At 50.6% G+C, this 20,630-nt stretch overlaps 1 protein-coding gene across 3 annotated transcripts; it reads right to left on the bottom strand.

The window, feature by feature from the left end:
- Window positions 1–291: 291 nt before the first annotated feature.
- Window positions 292–15,756, bottom strand: Abcg4 (ATP binding cassette subfamily G member 4). Of its 3 annotated transcripts, none has more exons than XM_032910014.1 (15): window positions 15,066–15,756; window positions 14,255–14,504; window positions 9,460–9,577; window positions 9,216–9,348; window positions 9,050–9,100; window positions 8,770–8,915; window positions 7,272–7,395; window positions 7,044–7,158; window positions 6,705–6,847; window positions 5,790–5,888; window positions 5,384–5,552; window positions 5,199–5,299; window positions 2,223–2,381; window positions 1,989–2,107; window positions 292–1,823 (listed from the first exon to the last, which is right to left on the bottom strand). In XM_032910014.1, exons 2-15 carry the CDS (start codon window positions 14,490–14,492, stop codon window positions 1,598–1,600), a joined length of 1,941 nt encoding a protein of 646 aa, XP_032765905.1. In that variant the 5' UTR covers window positions 14,493–14,504; window positions 15,066–15,756; the 3' UTR covers window positions 292–1,597. The 3 variants fall into 3 exon arrangements, with proteins under 3 accessions (XP_032765905.1, XP_032765906.1, XP_032765907.1); XM_032910015.1 differs by lacking the exon at window positions 15,066–15,756 and adding an exon at window positions 14,807–14,938; XM_032910016.1 differs by lacking the exon at window positions 15,066–15,756 and adding an exon at window positions 14,642–14,658.
- Between the last annotated feature and the right edge of the window lie 4,874 nt (window positions 15,757–20,630).

Here is a 20,630-nt window from a genome sequence, read left to right on the forward strand (position 1 = left end):
GAATTTGACAGATGCCTAAGACATAACGTCCCTGCCACAGGATCCCCAAAGCTGGCAGACATCTTGCCGAGTGCTTTGAAGACCTCCTCATATAACTCATGGTATAGGTGGCAGATCTACATTCACGCCCTGTATACTGTATAAATATAGGTTTTATTAATAATGGGTGAAATCCCACAAATACAACTGGTCTCTGTGTAATGAGAATAACCTGGGGCAGATACAGAGGAGTGAGCACAGGGACTGGGGAAGAGTCCTGGAGGAGAAGAAACCAGCTATAGGATGATCCCGGTCTGCCTCCTGGCATCCAGGCCCCGCCGCTCTGATGTCCAGGACCCAGCTGCTGACTGGAAGATGAATATATGTGAACAGAAGTTTGAGTGAGCAGCAGGCAGCTGGAGAAGGGGCAGGAGAGCGAGTGTCAGCATGGGGCACAAAAGGAGGGCCATGGGGGAGCAGTGGCTGAAGCCAGCTATGCCCATTCTTGTGCTTGTTGGGTTCTGACCTCCAGGAGGCCAGTGCCACCCCTGGCTCGAGAGGGAGGGAAGACTGGGAGATAGACACCTGCTGAGCCTGGAGCCACACTGGGTCACACCAGCCTCGTTCTTAGCCTCCAAAGTGGGATTCTGCAGGAGGACATTGGGACTGCCCTCCCGCCACCACCATCAGCTCCCTGCCATGGTCACTCTTCCTCTGAGCCATAAGGGGTGGTGCCTGTGTAGGGCTGAGATCGCCTGGTGGCCTTTGTGTGCCTGTGATGTGACTCTGGAGAGGAAAGGAGCCTGTGGAACTGAGCCTCAGGAGCAGCAAAGAAGGAGGGTGGGGGCTTCCCCGGCTCACCTTCCTCCCCAGAATAAAGTGCATTCTCTAGTTCCTGTGGTAGATGGGAGAGTGACACAGACATTATTGCAGAGGTGACATTGAGATCTACCTTGACCAAAGGCTTAGGGAAGGGGCCGGGACATCCCATGCTCTCTCCAATCTCCAGGATTGGGAGTGGTGGGCCAGACAGAAAGCCCGGCTTCTGTCTCAACAGATGGTCCAAATTAGCCAAAGTGGGTGTGGGGAGAAAAGGGGAGGAGGAGGAAGCTTCCAGAGTCCCTCCTTACTCCATCCAATGTCCGTGATGGGACTCCCTGGGGACCCCATCAGGGCCCAGCCCTGGGACTCCAACATGATAGCAGTTTACCAACACTAGTGTGGCGGGGACCCCAGAGGGGGTCAATCTGATTGCTTGCTTGTAAGTCAAGGCTTAGAGAACATGGAGCTCCCAAGTAATCAACAGAGGAGGGTGCTTTCGGCAGAGGAGGGCGGCAGCCTCCCAGCAGTCTTTGCATGCAGGTGTTGGAGACAGTAGGGAGGAAGCTACAAACTGCTTCAACTTGGGAAGACTCCTGGCCTTGATGGGAGGGCTGGAGCCCTACCTCTGGGGCTGAGGCTGGGAGCCACGGCCCACAGCCAGCCAGCCGGCCTGTGAAGCAGCTGAGGGAGAGGAGGGCAGCCGCACCAGCAACCGACACCCAAGTCTACAAGTTTAAAACAGTCCCAAAGGGCTGGAACTGGGGGCGTCCTGCCCAGAAGAGGTAGGAGCCAGGCTCTATCTCTCAGACTTGACCCGGTACCGGAGCACAAGGTATGCAAGCAGCCGCAGGGCAAGGAAGAAAATGCCCAGGACCAGGAAGTCCATGTAGAGTTTGGCCTCCTCCACATCCAGCTCATGCAAGATGACCTGTGGGTCCCGGAATGGGCAGTGATCCTCTAAGCAGGTCAGATGTCCTCTCTCCATGCCATAGATGGTCAGGATCAGACCCTCAAAGCCGTACCTAGATAAACAGGAGCATCGGAGTGAACCATGGGGCACAAGATCCCTGTCCCTCCGAAAATCACCAGATCCCAGCCAGGTCACCAGGGGCAGGGGCAAGCATCAGACATGGCACAGCCCCTTTAAAGCTGGTAGGACTGCCTGTGGGGGAGGGAACCATACCCACCTGACATAGGAAAGGTAGGAGCTCCATTGCAGGTAAGTGGGGATGGTCTTGAAACTGACAAAGAAGCCAGAGAACAAGAGGACAGGGATGGCAGTAACTGGGCCCACAAAGGTGGCCACCTGAAGGAGAGGAGAATGGAGTTTGGCTGTCACAGGGGAGACCACAGTTCCATCCACCCCATGGCATCTCTTGATGTCTCCCACGAGGCCCCCACCTGGGTGCCAACTTTCTCACCTGCAAGGAGGTAGAAGCAGCGCCAATCAAGAGTCCCAAAGACTGGGCAACTAAGGCGGTAGCTATGGACAAGGCTGAGAAGAGCAGGAAGCGGCTGGTCTCAGCCGGCTGGCCAGTCATCCAGTACACAATGCTGCAGTACACCACTGGGCACACAACCTGGGGAGCAGCCAGAGTCTGTCAGGGATCTTCAAGTCAAGGGCAGGTGACCTAGGTCACACTATCACTTTACTGGGAAACGAGTGTTCCCAGGGCTCCTCCACCCTCTCCAGCCTCCGCTCTTGTTCACGCTGCCTTTTAGACTGACACACGTCCCCTCCTCCCCGATTACATCTTGCATAGCTTTGTTCTGTCGCTCTGACAGGTTGAGGCATGGTGACTCCTCCCATCTCTGAGTATACAGAGGCCTTCTCATCATTCCAAGGTAGTGTCTGTGTGTGTCTGTGTGTCTTTAGTGTGTCTGAGTGTGTGGTGTATGTGTGTGTGTCTCTGTGTGTGCAGTGTTTATAGTATGTGTGTATTTAGTGTGTCTGTGTGTATGGTATGCATGTGTGTGGTATGGTGTGTGTATGTCTCTGTGTGCGTGGTATTTCTAGCATGTGTGTTTAGTATGAATGTGTCTGTGTGTTTACTGTGTCTGTGTGTCTATGTGTGCAGTGTTTGTGTATGTGTGTCTGTGTGTGTGGTGTGTATGTCTGTGTGTGCAGTATTTGTAGTATTCATGCCTGTGTGTGTTTACTGTGTCTGCATGTATGGTGCATGTGGTGTGTGTGTCTATGTGTTTACTGTGTCTGTGTGTGTGTATGTATGTGTGTCTGTATGTGTGTATGTGCTCATTTATGTAAGTGCACACAGAAGCCAGAAAAGGATGTTGGACCCCTAGAGGTAGAATTACAGATATTTGTAAGCTGTCTGATATGGATGCTGATAACTGAATTCAGGCCTTCTGCAAAAGCAACAAACACTTCTAACCACTGAGCCATCTCTCCAAGCATATATATATACATACACATATACATAATATAGTATATTTATTTGAGACTTGTTTTTATTTATGTGTACACCTCTCTGAATGTGACTGTCACCTATGTGCAAGTGCCCATGAAGCCCAGAAGAGGGTGTCGTATCCCCTGGAGCTGGAGTTATAAGCAGTGTGAGCCACCTGATGTGTGTGTGTTGGAGGGGGGGGGGGACACTAAACTCTAGTCCTCTGGAAGAGCAGCAAGCATTTTTAATCTTTTATAGATGAGCCTTTTCTCCAGGCTCCATATGCCATTAAAGAATTAACTCTCCCTAGGAGAGAGCTGTTTCCCCTTGAGGCTGCCACCTTTTGGACACAAAGAAGCAGACATGTGGACTGGGCAAATCTAGAGGTCTAAAGCACACCAGGGAGACTCTAATTACTAAAGTCACAGTATATCTGTATTTTTTTGTTAAATAAGCATATCTTAGATGCTTTTATAACAAAATAAGATGACAGGTTGTTAATTTGCTTCATTTTGCTTACTAACCCTTAACATCAATTTTAAACCTTATTAAAGTTATAATTTATGTTAAGTGATAATTCCTTAGCACTTGAGAAGCTGAGGCAGGGGGATTGCTACAAGTTCAAGGTCAGCCTGGTCTAGCCAGTTCCAGTACAGTTCCAGAAATAACCTAAATAAATAAATACAGAGAGAGAGAGAGAGAGAGACAGAGAGAGAGAGAGAGAGAGAGAGAGAGAGAGACAGAGAGAGAGAGAGAGAGAGAGAGAGAGAGAGAGAGAGAGAGAGAGAGAGAGAGACAAGCTCATGGGAAACAGGGACTTGGCTCACTAACTACAGTGGTACTGAAGACCACCTGTAGGCTCACAGCTCCCAACAGAGCAGCACCCTCCCCCCCTTTTGGTGTTTGTCTGTTTGCTTGAGCCAGGTGTCTCTCATAGCCCATTCTGGTCTCAAACTCTCCAGGTAGCCAGGGGTGACCTTAAATTTCTAATCATCCTGCTTCACCTTCCAAGTGTGGGTATTATTGGTATGCCAGGCCACACCTAGATAAAGGAACACTTTTCTGTGCTTTGCATAAAGGGTTATTGGTGGCCCGAAGCTTCTAGCAAGGTGGTAATGTGTTGAACAAAATGCCAGCTGGTATTTCTATAACAAAATCTCTTCTAAAACCTATAGGGAGCCAGCAAGTTGGCTTGGCGGGTTAAAAAATAAATAAATAGGGGTTGGGGATTTAGCTCAGTGGTAGAGCGCTTGCCTAGGAAGCGCAAGGCCCTGGGTTCGGTCCCCAGCTCCGAAAAAAAGAACCAAAAAAAAAAAATAAATAAATAATAATAATAGTAATAAAGGTGCTTGCTTGCCAAGTCTGAGGCATTCAAACCTTAGAATTCACATGCTGGAGGGAGAGAACCGAATTCTGCATTCTGTCCTCTGACCTCCCCACATATAACGTGGCATCCATGTGTATTCACACACACAAGATAAATAAATAAACATATAAATACTGCCAGGTAGCATCGCCATATGCTCTGTTGAGTTCAAGGAAAACCTGGTCTATAGAGAGAGTTCCAAGACAGCCAGGGCTATGCAGAGACCCCGTCTCAAAAAAAATCAGAAATTAAATTTAGAAACTAAGCTTTCTATGCATTCACATTTAACTCAACTCTGAGAAGGACGCTGTTGCCATTCCATTTTCCATGTGGGGACACCGAAGCTAAGACAAACTGGTTGCAAATGAGTAAAGCGCTAGGACCTATGAGCTCTCTCATTGTTATTCTGCTATTATGGTCACCTCTTTATTTGTTGGGATAGATAGTCACACTGTAGCTCTGGCTGGACTTGGATTCATGGCAGTCCTCCTATCTCAGCACACACACACCCGCACACTCCCACCCCCAACCCCAAGTGTTGGGATGAGGTGAGCCACTACACGTGGCTGTGATTACAACTTCCCGGGTTTTGTCAGCTTTCCCACACATTCCATGAGACTCACCTGGAAGGGCACATCAGCCATCGTCTTGGCCAGGTAATATGCTTTGAGACTGTACCAGTAGTTCAGGTGCTCCCTCATGAAGACCGCCATCTCTAGGGGAACTGAGGGTACAGGAAGGTCAGGCTTCACAGCCTAAGCCTTGGCCACCCCCGCCCTAGCCCTATTCGCCAGGCAGATCAGCTCACAGGTGAGCACAGTCGGCATGAGGGCTGCAAACATGAGGAAGAGCATGGAAAAGAAGAGGAAGCCGGTGTTGTTGAAGACCTTGCTGGCATCATCACCGATGTGCAGGTAGAGGAGACCAATGAGGACGCCGATCAACACATGTGACATGAACCGCAAGTGGGTCAGGACCTATGGCCCAGATCATCAAAAGAAGAAGTATGTGTTTCAGGCCAAGGGAGTGGGAATGGGGGTGGGGGACACAAGGAAGGCCATGCTAGAATGGGAAGTCAGTCAGGGATGCCCTGCAGGCTTATAGAGCCATTACAGGGAAGAATAGTGCTCCTAGTAACAGAGATCTCAGCTACAGAGAGTCTGTAGCCCAAGAGGTCCAGCCTACCCCTCCTACCCCTCAGCTTGACATCTCACCGTGTCCCTGAGGATGGACAAGAAAGTCCTCCTGAAGAGGATGCAGAACTGGGTGAGGGTGCTGGTGGCAAACGTGTGACTTTCAATGGGATCCAGTTCCTAGGGAGAAGAAAGGGGACCAAATGAGTGTACCCTAACCCACCCACTGTCTATCCAACTCAGTAGATGGGAGAGTCCCAAGCTCTTCTCAGGACAGCACCCAGGCCTGCAGAAGGAGGAGCCTTTGCCTCTCAGCTGCTCTGGATTTAGGGGTAAGAACTTCAGGGAGCTTGAGGGTGGGAGGGAAAGAAAAAGGGAGAGAGAGCACATAAAGATACTGGGGTGATAGGAGACAGGGAGGAGTCAGGACCCCTTCTGGCTCATCTGACTGCCCCTTCTTCTTCACTTTATTACCACTGACTAATTGTACGAATGAGCAACAAGGATGACAATGACTGATAATGACAAGAGCCAAGCCTCTGGCTTTCAGGAGTGATGGCATCTCCTCAAAGGAAGGGATCTGACCCTAGGTGGATCCTGGCTGCCCCTATGGCCTGCTAAGAGCCTGTGTGATTTGGCAGCTTAGTCTTCCCACCTCTTTTGAGAAGCTAGCATGGTCACCTCTGGGTTAGAGATGACAGCAGACCACTCTGGCTCCACTGCACTGGCCCCACTTTCTAGATGGGCCCTGAGCAGGCACTGAGGGCAGTGCAGCAAAGAGGCTATAGCAGCTCTGGAGGAACAGGTGGAGGAGAAGTCCAAAGCCCAGGAGCTCGCACTGCAGGAGCTCGCACTGCTGCTAACAGTAGGTCTGTCCCAAGTACCAGGCTTCCCGCTACACAGTAGCAGCAATGCCTCTGGGGACAGTTCTTTGGCAGGGTCTTTGTCTATAGTCCCATCTCCCCTTCCCCACTCTGCCCTCTCCACCCCACTCACCGGAGGGCAAGTGGGGCAGTGGGCAGGGACCTCATTCTTCTCGGGGCTGCTCTTCTTCTCGGCCATGGTGCAAAGCCCATTCTGCACAGCCCTGAACAGCATGGGGTTCAGGTCTCCGTACTCTCCAGAGGCCACCTCAATGACTAGGGGGACATAGAGCAGAGTGCTCAGCTAGGCTTCACACCCCCGCCCCCAATTCCCAAGGGCAGGGCAGCCCTTCTTTGGTATATGGGGAAGGCAGGTGACAATGAGCTCTCTGTCCCCTAGAGACCTCAACAATCCAAAACCAATGTTTGGCCCTCTACTCTCACTCCAATCCTCCCGGGAGCCCCCACTTACTGAAGTCAGCGGGGTTGTGGTAGGTGGGGCAGTGCAAGCCAAGCCCCTTCAAATAGGGAATCAGGTTGGTAACCACGCCCTTGAAGATGCACTGTCCCTGGCTCAGGATGTAGAGCTGAGGCAGAAAGGCATACATGAGGAAAACACGACCTGTAGACTGGGAGACCCCACTGACACAGCTCTCTCTATCGCACAGACCAGCCTTCTTAGTGACCCAGGGATACTCACCTTGTCAAACATCTCAAAGAGCTTGGCACTGGGCTGGTGGATGGTGCAGATGACGGTGCGGCCCCCATGGGCCAGGGACTTCATGAGGGACACCACTTGGAAACAAGAAGCGCTGTCTAGACCGCTGTCCAGAGAGAGGTCACCAGGGACCAGTGAGGTGGATGTGGCTAAGAAGGCGTGAGTGAGGCGGGGCAGCTTCTGTGAACGGGATGGAACTAGTGGGAAGGCACCCCCTCTGGCCACCCCTGAGCTGGTTAGTCTTTGTCAACTTGACACAAACTAGAGTCATCTGGGAAGAGGGGACATTAATTGAGAAGATGCTTCCATCAGAGTAGCCTGGGAGGCCATTTTCCTGATTAATGATTGATGTGGGAGGGCATAGCCCACTGTGGGTGGTGCCACTCCCTGTTAGGTGCTTCTGAGCTGTATAAAAAGCAAGCTGACTGAGCCTAAGAGAGCAAGCCGGTGAACAGCATCCCTCCATGGTCCCTGCCTCGTTCCTGCTTGAGTTCCTGCCCTCATTTTGCTTAAGGACCGACTGTGATCTGAACGTGTAAGCCAAATAAACCTTTTCCTCCCTCCCCACATCGCTTTTGGCCATGGCCTTCATTACAGCCATAGAAAGCAAACAGACAAGACCCCAAATCCTGCACACCTTGTATGGTTCAGATGTTTGCAAGCCTAGAGCATTGCTCAGTTTAAAAACCATATGCCAAGCACTGGGGTGAAAAGGGCTCGGGCTAGATTGGTCTAGAGAGAGTCAGACAAGCTTGTGGCTGACTTGAGGAGATGTGAAAAGTGTAATAGCAACACAAACTGAAAGACTGGCCAGGGTCAGCCATACTGTGCTGTAGCAAGGGGGTGGAGTCTAGCTGGTGAGTTAGCTGGTGAAGAGACAGCAGAAGGTGTGGCGATGAAGGGTATTCCTCACAGAGGACATAGCAGGGGTCAAGCTGAGGGGCTTAAAACATAGACTTCAATGGGAATAGCAGCTCAGCGTTATTAGAGCATAAAATATGAAAGACCAGAAAAGATGCCACTGACTATTTTGAGGGCAAACGGAACTCATTGTGTGATCTGAAGTGGGAGAGTTGCGCTTGCCAGACTTGTCGCCTAGAAAGTCCGTCTGGCTACAGGTTGGAGAAAGGTGCTTGGGGGACTGAAGGCAGGGAAGTGAGTCTTGATGATGTCCTGAGCTCAAGCATTAGGGACGGGACTGGGCGAATCTGAGAGCTACCCAAAGGAGGATGATGACTAACGGCTGGCTGCGGGGGAGAGGAGAGGGAGATGTCAATCAGGAGGGTGGAGCGGGGTGTCCAGATCGACATCTGGATGAAAGACACCTGGCTCTGACTGGCTTAGCAAGGATGGGGTCCCCAGAAGGCTGCACACAGAGGAGCTGGTCTCCAGTCATGGAGTCATTCACCAGACTCCACATCCAGCCCTGGCTCAGGGCTGAGAAAGGGGAAAACCCAGGTCAGGAGAAGCAGGGAGCTACCTGGTAGGCTCATCAAAGAACATGACAGGCGGGTTGTTGACCAGTTCCAGAGCAATGGCCAGGCGCTTCCTCTGCCCTCCAGAGAGCAGGGCTGTCCTTGTGTGAGAGCAGGACATCAGTCCCAGGGCTGTCAGGATCTCTGTCACCTGCAGGCACCCCCACCCAGCCCCAGTCAGGTTCTGTCACCAAGCACCACAACAATTTCATACAGCATTACCCTTGCCCTTTAAGCCTGTGTTCCCCATCCAACCCCCTGACCCCTGACCCCTGACCCGCTCACCAGTTCCTTCTTCACCTCTTGCTTCTCACTCAGCTTCAGGTTGGCAGAGACCTAAAAAAGTGACAAACAAGTAAAACAGACATGTGTGCCAGGCCCTGCCCAGCCCCTTCAGCTGGGGACTGGGGATGGAAGGGATGCTTGGAGGAGAAGGCCACCCTCTCCTCACCATCATGGCCTCTAGCACCGTGAGGTGAGGCAGAAGCATGTCATCCTGCATGATGTAGCAGGACATCTTGCGAAAGGTCCTCAGATCGCGTGGCCTCCCATTAACCAGGATCTGCCCCTTCATCCCCGACTCCCTGCAGGGAGATTGGTTGGCAGTGAGCACCAAAGCCATATTAGAACACCTTCTGCGCTCTCCCAAGAGGCCCCTCTCCTGACTCCTGCCCTCTCCCATTCTTCATGCTCACCTGTACCCTGCCAAGATGTTCATGAACGTGGATTTGCCAGCCCCAGAGGGGCCCATAATGCCAATCAGCTCTCGGCGGCAGAACTTACCAGACAGGCACTTGAGGAGGGTCTTATAACCTGCAGCAAGGACGGGAGAGTCACTGGTGAGGGCTAATGGATCAGAGACATCTCCTAACTCTTAAAGATGGGTCCTGGGGAGATGGCTTGGCTCGGTCGGTCAGTAAAACCTTACCATATAAGCACAAGAAAGAACTGTAGTCTCCACCTCCAGACCCCACTTAAACTGCCCGGCTTAACCAGTGTATAAGTTGGCTGTAATCCCAATTTAGGAAGCTAAAACAGGGAAATTGCTCTGAGTTCCAAGCCAGTCTGGGCTACAGAATCTGAAACCCCGCCTAAAACAAAACAAACCAAAAGGGCAAGAGAGATGGCCTAGCAGTTAAGAGCTGGATGCTACTCAGGTAGAAGATCCAGCACCCACTCTCAGGGACTCACAACTACCTGTAACTCTAGCTCCCAGGACCTGAAGGCAGTCTTCTGGAGTCTGCAAGCACCAGCATTCACCAATTAGCACCGCTCACCCCCACCACACACACATTTTTAAATAAAAATGAATCTCTGGGGGTTGGGGATTTAGCTCAGTGGTAGAGCGCTTGCCTAGGAAGCGCAAGGCCCTGGGTTCGGTCCCCAGCTCCAAAAAAAGAACAAAAAAAAAAAAAAAAAAAAAAAAAGAATCTCTGACAACAATACAAAGAAGCTGGGGTTGTGCTGAAAAGGCCAAGGCAGCATGATTCCCGGGACCTCACTGGCCAGCCAGTGACCCTATCTCAAAGAGCAAGGTGGATGGACGGATGGACACATGGACAGGTGGCTACTGGGGAATGATATCTGAGGTTGACTTCTGGTTCCCACATTCATGCATAAGCACGTGCACATGCATGTATGAGAGAGACAGAGACAGAGACAGAGAGAGACAGAGAGAGAAAGACAGAGAGAGAAAGACAGAGAGAGACAGAGAGAGACAGAGAATGAGAATCTTAGAAGAGGCTTAGTCATAGGTGAACTAGCCATGGTTGAGTAGAGTAAAGTTACAATGGGCAAGCAGTTCTTACACAGTAGCTTCCACCCTCTCCTCCTAACCCCCTAGAAATGACCGCCACTAGTGTTAGAGTCCAGCCAGGGTGGGATAGGGTGGGTTGAAGGCTGTGGGGAAGCTGATGCCTTTACTGAATGGCTGTAGTGAGGATGCTGAGATCCTAGAAGATCAAGACTCTCTTCTCTCTGTCAGAGTAGCTGCTGTCTTACACACTCCGAGGACACTCCTGCTGAGCAGCCCAAGCTGGCTGCCTGTCCTATGTTCCCACAGCACTTTTCAGATGCCAGCACATTTGTCACTCCATGTGCCTGGGCTCACGCCCCTCCCCCAGCCTCTTAGTCAGGGAACATCTTGTGGGAAGGGTCTGTGCCTTACTCATCTTCCTTGTCTGCCTGGCATGCAATAGATGCTCCATAAGCATGTTTTCTCAGAGCTTTTTTTTCTTTTATTGCTCCGTACTGGGGAAAACCAAAAAGAATCCCTTCTTTATGTCTTGGCTGCCCCCCAAGCTTGTCTCCCTAGCCCCAAACATGGCCAATAAAATTTCACCTGTCTTTCCCTCAGTGGGAAGCAGCAAGTGTATAAAGCACACCAGTACAGAGTCATGTGGAGCTGGTTCAAACTCTGGATCCACATTACCAGCTGTGTGACCTGGGGCAGGTTGCTTAACCTCTCTGAGCTCTGTTAAATAAGGATGATGGTGTCTGCCTCTCAGGATTGTTGTCAAGCATCAATGAGCTAACACAAGGAAAGCATATGGCTCAGTGCTTGGCACATACAGTGCACTTCACAAGGCGTATTGTATGATAAAATTCTACTTGACAAATGCTGATTGAGATCTACTATGGATTCAGCTAGGTACCAGACGCTAGACAGAAAATAAACTAAGGAGGGACACGGTTTCTGCGTTCCAGAAAGCCGCAGGTTAGGTAAGGGAAATGGTCGAGAAAATATGGTGAGAATGAAACTAAAAGCCAGGGTTAGAGAGAAAAGTAAACCGTAGAGATGGAACTGCCCTCTAAGGATGGACAGTAAGGTGGAAATCACGAGTGGCTTCCTGGAAGAGGTGGCACTGGAGCTCCCGAGGAACAACAGAAGTCCCAGGCTTTAGGCAAGAAAACACTGCTGTAGCATAACCCAGGGGACAGAGACTGTGCATAGTCAACTGATGACCTGGGAGGCAGAGACAGGATGAAGCCAAGGACCGGGCAAGGCCTTGCCTGCTGAGCTCACAGACCTGCCTTGGTGAGGACTCTGGCCCTCATCCCTCACCTACTCCAAAGTGCACCCCTTAATAAAGACAATGAAAGTTTACTTTATGTAACCTGCTGCCCACGCTGCTCCAGGCCTAACCATGCTGCCCCAGCCCTAACCATGCTGCCCAAGGCCTGACCACGCCCACTGCCCCTTCAGAGACTATTCACCCTCAGCTGTTCCTCCAGCAGAGATGAGGTAACTGGAGCTCACCACCATCAATCCACTGGAGGCCACACAGCCAGGTCTTTCCTGAAAGAGGAAAGTTTTGGGTCTCAGCCCTCTGGCCAAGCTCCTCATGGTTATCCAGAAAGGTGCTCCCTCTGCAGAGCACTCACCCAAGTGACTTCTTGTATGAGGAAGGAAACTGCAAGCATGAACCTTCCCCTCATTTCATCACAATCTGATGCCAGAGCCTGATGATGCCAGTCAAACCCCAGGCCTGCCACAGATATCACCTTACACTTGCTTGCCTTTCTCAAAGGTACCAACTCAGCTGAGCTCCCAAGAAACCCAGGAGGAAAGTCAGGCCAAAAGAGGGCATTCAGTCTGCGAAAGGCTACATGGCTTCCCTTGGCTTGAAAACACTTGTCTCTTAACTCTCCCTGTATCACAGCTACTCAGCCCGTGAGGGACCTGCAGACCTCCCTCTAGAAAGACACCCATGTTCTAGTCTTGTTTCAGTCACGAGCTCTGTCATTTTGTCAGATCACCAAATCTCTTAATTTATTTATTTAGGTTTTTATGGGATGAGGTCTTTCTATGTACTCCAGGCTGGTCTTGAACTCAAAATCATCCTGCCTCAGCCTTCACAGTGCTGAGATCACAGGTGTGTGCCATTATGACTGGCAAGTCGCTAAATCATTAGGGTCTGTGAATCCTCATCGATAAAAGAGTAATTGGCTGGGATGTAGTTCAGTGGTAGAGTGCTTGTCTAGCATAGCGGAGGTCCTGGCTTCCATCCCCAACACCATTAAAAAAGACAGTATTATTCCCTCCCAACGACTTAATAGGGTTATTATGTTATTAAGTGGGATCAGTAATAATTAATTGAGTGTGTTTGGAAAAATAAGTGTCATATACAGTTCAAGGAGACTGCTGACAGATCCTCACCCAAGGGAGGCAGAGGTCTCCCCACAGATCCCTTACACTTCCCCTCTCTGCCACCCTTAGCTTTGTTCTGTCCTCTCCAGAGGGGAGAAGGAGCCAAAGAACAGAGAAGCCAGGCAGAGGAGGGCAGAGGGCAGAAAAAGGCCAGGGTCAGAAGATGGCAAAATGAAAAAGAGGGTAGATGAGGCTGGCAAGGTCAAAAAGGAGGAGTCCCTAGCCAGGGCACCCACCAACTGATAAGGATGTGCCTAATCTAGCCACACTTCTTTATAGCATAAAGTTCCAAAGGCCAAGAAAATAACGAGAACCTCATCATTCCGCCCAGAGCTACTCTGAGAACTGAAAGAGACAGTTTAGGGCTAGGGTATTGGATAAGGAGCCCAGATGCCTCAGGTCTACTGGGTCAAACACACACACACACACACACACACACACACACACACACACACACACACACACGTGCCCTTTGGTTGCCTATGGAATGAGAAAACGTGTAGGGACAGCTGATACTGAGCCTTGTTTTGAAGCACCCCAAAGCTATTTCTTAAGCCACAGAGGACACTGTCTCAGCCCCACCCCTAGCCCACACCCAGCTCTGGGAAGCAAACCCAGCCCAACCTCTAGGTTCCCAGCCCAGCTGTTGGGACTCTAGGAAACCTGTCCTGATCGGGAGGGGAGTGGGGGAGGATGGGGGAACTCCTGTGTTTCCAGCTTTGGGCTCTGCTCTGCCTCTTACTAGCAGGGGGACATTGGTCAGGTTATTCAACTTCCCTGAGTCTCAGTTTCCTCATTGGTAGCACAAGGATGACATCCCTTCTGTCTGATCTCCACCCCTCCCGGTTCCAAGGACTGTGGCAATACAAGAATGGAGTAAGACGGCTGGAATGAGAACATCTTTAAAAATAGGTGTAAGGAAACTGTTGAACCTTGAAAAAAACCAGACTCCACAGATAGGTTGGGCCCCTTCCCCAACCAACCTTCACAGGCAGGAAAAAGGAGGAGGGAGGGAAAGGGAGGAGGAGGGGGAGAGAGAGAGAGAGAGAGAGAGAGAGAGAGAGAGAGAGAGAGAGAGAGAGAGAGAGAGAGAGAGAGAGACTGAGCTGAGAGACTAACTCAAGGACCAGAGGTCATAGGGTCTATTTAGGAGAAAAAGCTTCAATAGCCAATTGAACTCCCACAGTCAGTGCTAGCAGATGCGGGAGCAGGGATCTCGTATCCCAGCTACAGTTGTGCAGTGAGGGTTAGGGCCTACAAAGCTCGCAGAGTGGGGTACTCCCAGGACTTATGCTCCTGGAGAGGCAACTCAGTGAGAACCCCATTGGGCTGTCACCTACCCCGTTTGCGCCAGCAGGGCCCCTCCCGCACGGAATAGGATAGTTCCACGAACTCGATGTCCACAGCAGAGCGCTTGGGCAGGTGAGAGAACCGCTGTGCTTCTGTGATATGGTTCTCCACCTTCTTTAGGTGCGTGGTCAGCACAGGGGGCTCTGCCCCGTCCTCCAGCGCCACGGCCATGGCCACAGCCCCAGGGCCCAGTCCACAGCCCACAGCCTCCAGTGCCTTCTCCGCCATCACGCAGCTGGCCTGCAGGGAGAGAGCCTGCTTAGCTCCGGGAAGACCCTCCAGCCCTTACTCAAGGCGCCATGGCTTTCTGATGCTGCCCCGCCTCCACTCCCCCCACCCCTGCCTCCTTCTCAGGGCAGCTCCCCAACTGTCCGCACCCCCTTTCCCGCCGGGTCTTCTGCACCGGGCAGCACACTCTCGGTGCAGTGACACTCAGTTGCAACCTCTCCTCGTTCCTAGGCAGTCCCAGCCTGGCCTTGCTCGCCCGGCTGGTCGAAGCCGCGCCCGCTCCTCCCTCCCCGCCGCGGCCTTAATCTCCTTACCCCACAGGCCGGCGGTCCCTGGGGGCCCGGGCGAGGGTAGCCACCCGCTCGGAGGTCGGGGAAACTAGGAGGCGCAGGGTGGGCCAGAGGAGGCTCTGACCACGGCTCCGAGCCCCTCTCTGCACGGACTGGCACCGCTCCTCCGCCGGCCTCCCCATCCTGCTTAGATGGCCATGCGCCTCCGGACTGTCCCCCCAAAGACAGCGGCAGACCCCAGACCCTCTAGGCCAACCCTCTTGTCCCCAGCTCGCCTGGTCACCTTGACGCGTCTCCGGCCGCCGCGACGCAAGGATGCTCAGCAGAGATGCTCAACCAGGATGTTCGACCCAGATGCTCAGCGTTGCGGCGCAGGAGGACACTCCCGGCTCTCTTCACCTGCCTCTGGCTGCGGCACCGGCGCCCCGGCTCCCTGTCCCGGTAGCCCGGGCCGGGGCGGGGCTAGGCCAGGGCGGGCAATAGAGGAAGGCAGGGCTCCGGTCAGAAAGGATGACACGGTTGTGGAGGGATGGATGGTTGAGATCTCGCTGCGACCCTGCTTGGATGAACCCGCCGGGTTTTCGTAGTCTGGTCCCCAGCGCCTGTCCTCTAAAGCTAGTCGGGCAGCAGTGTTCTCTTCCAAGCTTCTGCTCCCTGGTCCTGCTGCTCTTAAAGGGCCCGTACAGTCCCTCACTCCGAGAGTGGCAAGGATGGAGGTGTCGAGAGCAACGCCTGCGGCGTGGGGGCCCCGAAGGGGCGCTTTTGTGGACCTAGGCTAGCTGCAAAAGGTCAACCCAGAGATCGCTAAGGGAGGGAGACTTGAAGTTACTCAGAGAGGCTGCTCCTTGAGCACTAGGTGCCCAGGGGGTTGGGAAGCTGTCAGTCTATCTGCAAACACAAACCACTCATTGCTTATCTCCTCCAGTTCAGCTTCGAAACGCAGCCCCACCCAGCCCTAAAGTACAAAGGACTTGTATGTATAATTCTGAGGGTATAATTCTTGGGACTTTGAGACAGCCTCTCACACCTCTTCACATCTCCCCTCTCTAAGGGCTCAAGAAGGCACTAGTTATGAGGAGATGGCAAAGCCTGCAGGCAGCTCCAAAGTTAACCTGGACCCAGTCACAGCCTGCTTTGGCCATAAAAGTCTTTATTTATTTTTTTTTTACCAGCCAGATACAGGTCTCCAAGCCAGTGTAGGCTGATCCAGGAGGCTGCAGGACATACATACATACATAAGGCTCTTCAGATTCTGTCTTGGACATCTTTTCATAGACATGTACAAGCGTGGGCTGAGGCCTCAGAGACTGCTTACACCGCCCCATCTCTCTCTCTCTCTCTCTCTCTCTCTCTCACACACACACACACACACACACACACACACACACACACACACACACACACACACACTTTCTTTAGCCCTTTCTCAATTACTCTTGACCCCTGCCTGACCTATCCTCTATCTCTTTAAGGGGTCAGTAAGTTAGCCAGCCAAGACACTTGACTTGAGCTTTTCACTTCCCACCTGTCACACAGACAGGAGGTACACTTAGATTGCTGGTACTGCTTCCAGTACTGAGGCTTCTACTGCGGTGCAGAAGATGCCAATAATCAAACGCCAGCCCCCCACCCTAGCCTAAACCTCTCTGCAGCCTGGGAAATTAGCGACCCCTGCAGGGTATGTCAACAGCCCACCCCGAGACTAAGGTTCATGGAGGTTTGGGAGCCAATCTTTCCCAACTTCCCTTCATCCCTGTCCCATCGATGGCCATTCCTCAGGACCAACCTTCCCATTTTCCAGATAGACCCTCTCTTCTTCAAGTTAATCTCCAATACCTCATGACAGACAATACCCAAGGATTACAGTGTGTGTGTGCTCACGTACTTACACATGCACGTATGTGATAGGGTCTCACTCACTCAGACTGTTGCTGAGTCTGACTTGACTGCCCAGTCCTGCTACCATCTCTTGGGTGCAGTGATCACAGACATATGTCACCAGGCCTGTCTAACATAAGTATTTACTGAACTACTATAAACTGACCTTCTCAGTTAATCTTATATCTCCAGGAGGCAAGGTTTCTGCTTTACTTTGTTGAGACAGTGTGTCATTATGTAGCTTTGGCTGGCCTGGAATTTGATTAAGTAGACCAGGCTGGCCTCAAACTTCTAGAGATCTGCCTATGGTGTAAGTTTTAGAACCTTCTTTTGGAGAAAAGAACCTGAGAAATAGGAAGATTAAACACTATGCCAAAGGTCAGGCATAGCAAATCCAAAGTCCCTAGTTTTTACCCACTCTGCTAACTCATTTCAGAACCTTATTCACTAATGGACTTCGGAGTTCCACAAAGCCCAAATTTAGTGAATACATAATACTTGCCATATTCAAATTTTTAATTTTATTATGGGAGTGTAAGCATGTTCCTGTGCTGGGAAGCTCACGTGGAGGTCAGAGGACAATTTTTAGGAGTCACTTTTCTCCACTGTGGTTCCAAGGATCGGATCAGATATTCAGGCTACCAAGCTTACACAGCTCACCAGCCCAGTATTCTAACGCACTTGTACGTATACTGATATTACCAGATTTATTAGTCACTCCTCTATTGTTGTGAAGAGACACCATGACCAAGGCAACACTTATAAAAGAAAGCATTTAATTGGGGACTTCCTTACAGTTTCAGAGGCCTAGGCCATTATCATCATGGCAGAGAGCATGGGGTGGGGATGGGGGAGAAGGGCAGGGGGAGGCAGGCAGGTATGGTGTTGGAGAAGTAGCTGAGTTATACATCCTGATCCATAACCAGAGGTGGAGGGAGCCAGCCACTCTGGACCTGGTATGAGCCTTTTGAAACTTCCAAGCCCACCCACAGTGACACACTTCTTCCAACAAGGTCACACCTCCTAATCTTTCTTAAACAGTGCCACTTCCTAAGCATTCAAATATATGAACCTATGGGGGCCATTCTTATTGAAACCCACACACTGGAATAATGGTATATTATCTTATCTCCTTACAGATTTACCACTTCTTTTTGTTGGATATATACAACCTGCTAGCTTTTTGGAAGTATCCAATTACTGGCACCCACAGTTAGCCCACTGTTATACAACACATCAGAAATTGTTTTCCCAGGGCTGAGGGTACAATTCAGTGGCTCAACCCCCAGCACTTCATACAGAAGCTTTTACAGGCACACTGTGTCTGTTGACCATCTTTCTCCACCCCCACCCCATTGACTGGATCTTCTCCTCAGCAGATTCCTCATCTCTAAACCTCATCAGGATCATAAAGATGGTAAACACAGCATAACTGGCCAGGCATGGAGGCGCGTGTCCTAGTCCTGGCACTGAGTGAGGATGATGCTGAGCTCAAGGATAGCCTTCTGATTCTCAGAAACCATATAGTACTAGGGGGTCGGGGGTCGGGTAGGGGTGGGGATGTGTTGCAGGGGAAAGGGGGCATGCTATTCAGGACTCAGGATCATCTTCTTTCTCTATAACAATACCCCACTTCTTGGCAAAGGAGAAGTCACATTTATTGCACACTTAGACCTCATAATTTACCAAGAGTGGTTGTCAGACTTTAGTGTTCACTCCAAATCCTTCGGAGGGTTAAAGACTCGTGCTGGGTTGCACTCCCAAGGTTCTGACTTAGTATCTACAGTGGGTCTTTACTTTAATACAGATACCCCATCTTCCTTAGAATAAAGCCATCCTGAGACTTTTCTTAATGTCCAATTCTCCCTATTTCCTAAGATGTATGCTTTTTTTCCTGAGAGAATCCTCCCATTCTTACCCAGCCCTTCCCACTGTCCCCATCGAAGCAGATTTTTTATGACCAGACACAGCAGTGGTTGATAATTCTCATCTCAGCTTAGTGCTAAGCGTTAATCTAAGCAACAGGCTGCTCTAGACAAGGATTTGTGTGAACAGTTGGTAAGCTTTATGGGGGGGGGGGAGAAGGAGTGTGGTGGAGTTCTGTGGGATCCAGAAAGGACTTAGACTGGAGACTCAGGATCTGGCCCAGTTGTTTCCAGAACTCTGATTCTTTGTCCACTGTGATCTCTCTTGCCCACCAGCTGGCTCAATTCAAGATTTTAAATTTGTCAAGAATAAGATTCTCTGCTGAACAATTGGGGAGATGCTGTTCAGAACAGAGAGGAGGTGACCAAAAAGGAGAGCTTCCTCCCTTCCATAGTACAGCAGCAAAGTTCATCCTCTCTTCCTTGGCTCCTGAACACAGGCATGTAAATGGTGACCTTTCTTGAACTCCGGCATGATGATCTTCAGAGACAGTCTTGCTTTTAAAGAGAGTATCCTGTCCCTGTCTTCCTGCTCCCGGGCCCCCACAGCTGAGCAGTCCCCTCCCCCACATTCTCTCTGCACCATGATTTCTCACCATAGGCCCAGAAACGACTGCAGGCATGACCTGAGACCCCTAAAAAATGAGCCAAAACAAATCTGTTTTGCCTTGTATAACCCATAGGTTTGGTTTTTTTTTTTTTTTGTTATAGCAACAGAGACTAACATACAATATAAAATAGCAACATTAGCTTTTTGAGAGGGTATTTCTGTGTAGCCCTGACTGTCCTGGAACTTATTGTGTAGACCAGTCAGAGCTCTACCAGGATTAAAGGCACCATCACACCCAGGTATGACATAAGTTTAACTCAAGCATTTAAACCATTATTCTACCGCTGAGCTACACTCATAGCCCCTGAAGCACCACCTTTTTCTCTCCTGCTATGTGATACTTCCTTTGATAGGAAGTGAGGGGTTCTCTAAAACTGCAGAATGTCATGTTCTCTACAAAAGTCTTTCTTTTAGGATTTTTTTGTATGTGTATGAGTGTTTTCCCTGCATGTATGTCTGCATACCACATGCATGTTTCATGCTCACATAGGCCAGTAGAGGGCATCAGATCTCCTGGAACTGGGTGCTCAGAATTGCCCCTAAATCCTCTAGAAGAACAGCAAGTGCCCTTAACCACTGAGCCACCGCTCCAGTCCATGTATATGTTACTGCTGTGACGAATATCCTGCTCAAAGTACTTTAAGGGATTAAGGGACAAAGGGTTTATAAGGCTCATAATTCCAAGTTACAGACTATAGGGGAGTCAAGGGGTCAGGAACGTGACACACATCACAGTTGAACAAACGTACACATGCCTACCAGTGTTCAGCTGTTTCTCCGTTACAGATCTGCCTGCCCAGGAAATGGTGCCACCCACAGTGGGTGGGTCTTCTTACCTCAACATAATCAAGCTAATCCCACAGACATGCCCACAAGGGGTCAGCCCGATCCAGAGTCCCTCTGAGACTCTCTGACAATTAACTATCACCACTGGAAACTGAATTTATGCATTGCTAGGTAAATACTCCAAGGTCATGACCTTAACCAAAGGCTGTTTCTTTAGCTCCCTCCCTCAGTAGAACTTGAAGTCTTGTAACACCCGCTGGCTCATCCTTTTTGCCTCTAAAGGACCAGAGTTCAATTCCCAGCATGGTCTGGGGATGATTTTTTTATTTTTTTTTTTAAAGATTTATTCAGTTATTATATATAAGTACACTGTAGCTGTCTTCAGACACACCAGAAGAGGGCATCGGATCTCTTTACAGATGGTTGTGAGCCACCATGTGGTTGCTGGGAATTGAACTCAGGACCTCTGGAAGAGCAGTCGGGTGCTCTTAACCACTGGGCCATCTCTCCAGCCCTGGGGATGATTTTTTTTTTCCACCTCTTCCTGCTACAACACACGGAAGGATCATGCTCTTCATTTATTACAGTCCTGAGCAGTTTACTCATTCATTTAATATTCAGGCACTCTTCTGAGGGTGTGGACTTGTCC

Source organism: Rattus rattus, chromosome 8, assembly GCF_011064425.1.
Source record: "Rattus rattus isolate New Zealand chromosome 8, Rrattus_CSIRO_v1, whole genome shotgun sequence".
NCBI classification, from domain to species: domain Eukaryota; kingdom Metazoa; phylum Chordata; class Mammalia; order Rodentia; family Muridae; genus Rattus; species Rattus rattus.

What these genes read in the sequence shown, in the direction of transcription:
- Abcg4 (XM_032910014.1), bottom strand. Translation starts at nt 14,492, where the DNA reads ATGGCGGAGAAGGCACTGGAGGCTGTGGGCTGTGGACTGGGCCCTGGG. An exon ending in TGTCCATCCTCAGGGACACG is followed by an intron (nt 5,553 to 5,789) that starts GTGAGATGTCAA and finishes TCTGGGCCATAG; the next exon opens with GTCCTGACCCACTTGCGGTT. An exon ending in CTGCTTCTACCTCCTTGCAG is followed by an intron (nt 2,108 to 2,222) that starts GTGAGAAAGTTG and finishes CCTCTCCTTCAG; the next exon opens with GTGGCCACCTTTGTGGGCCC.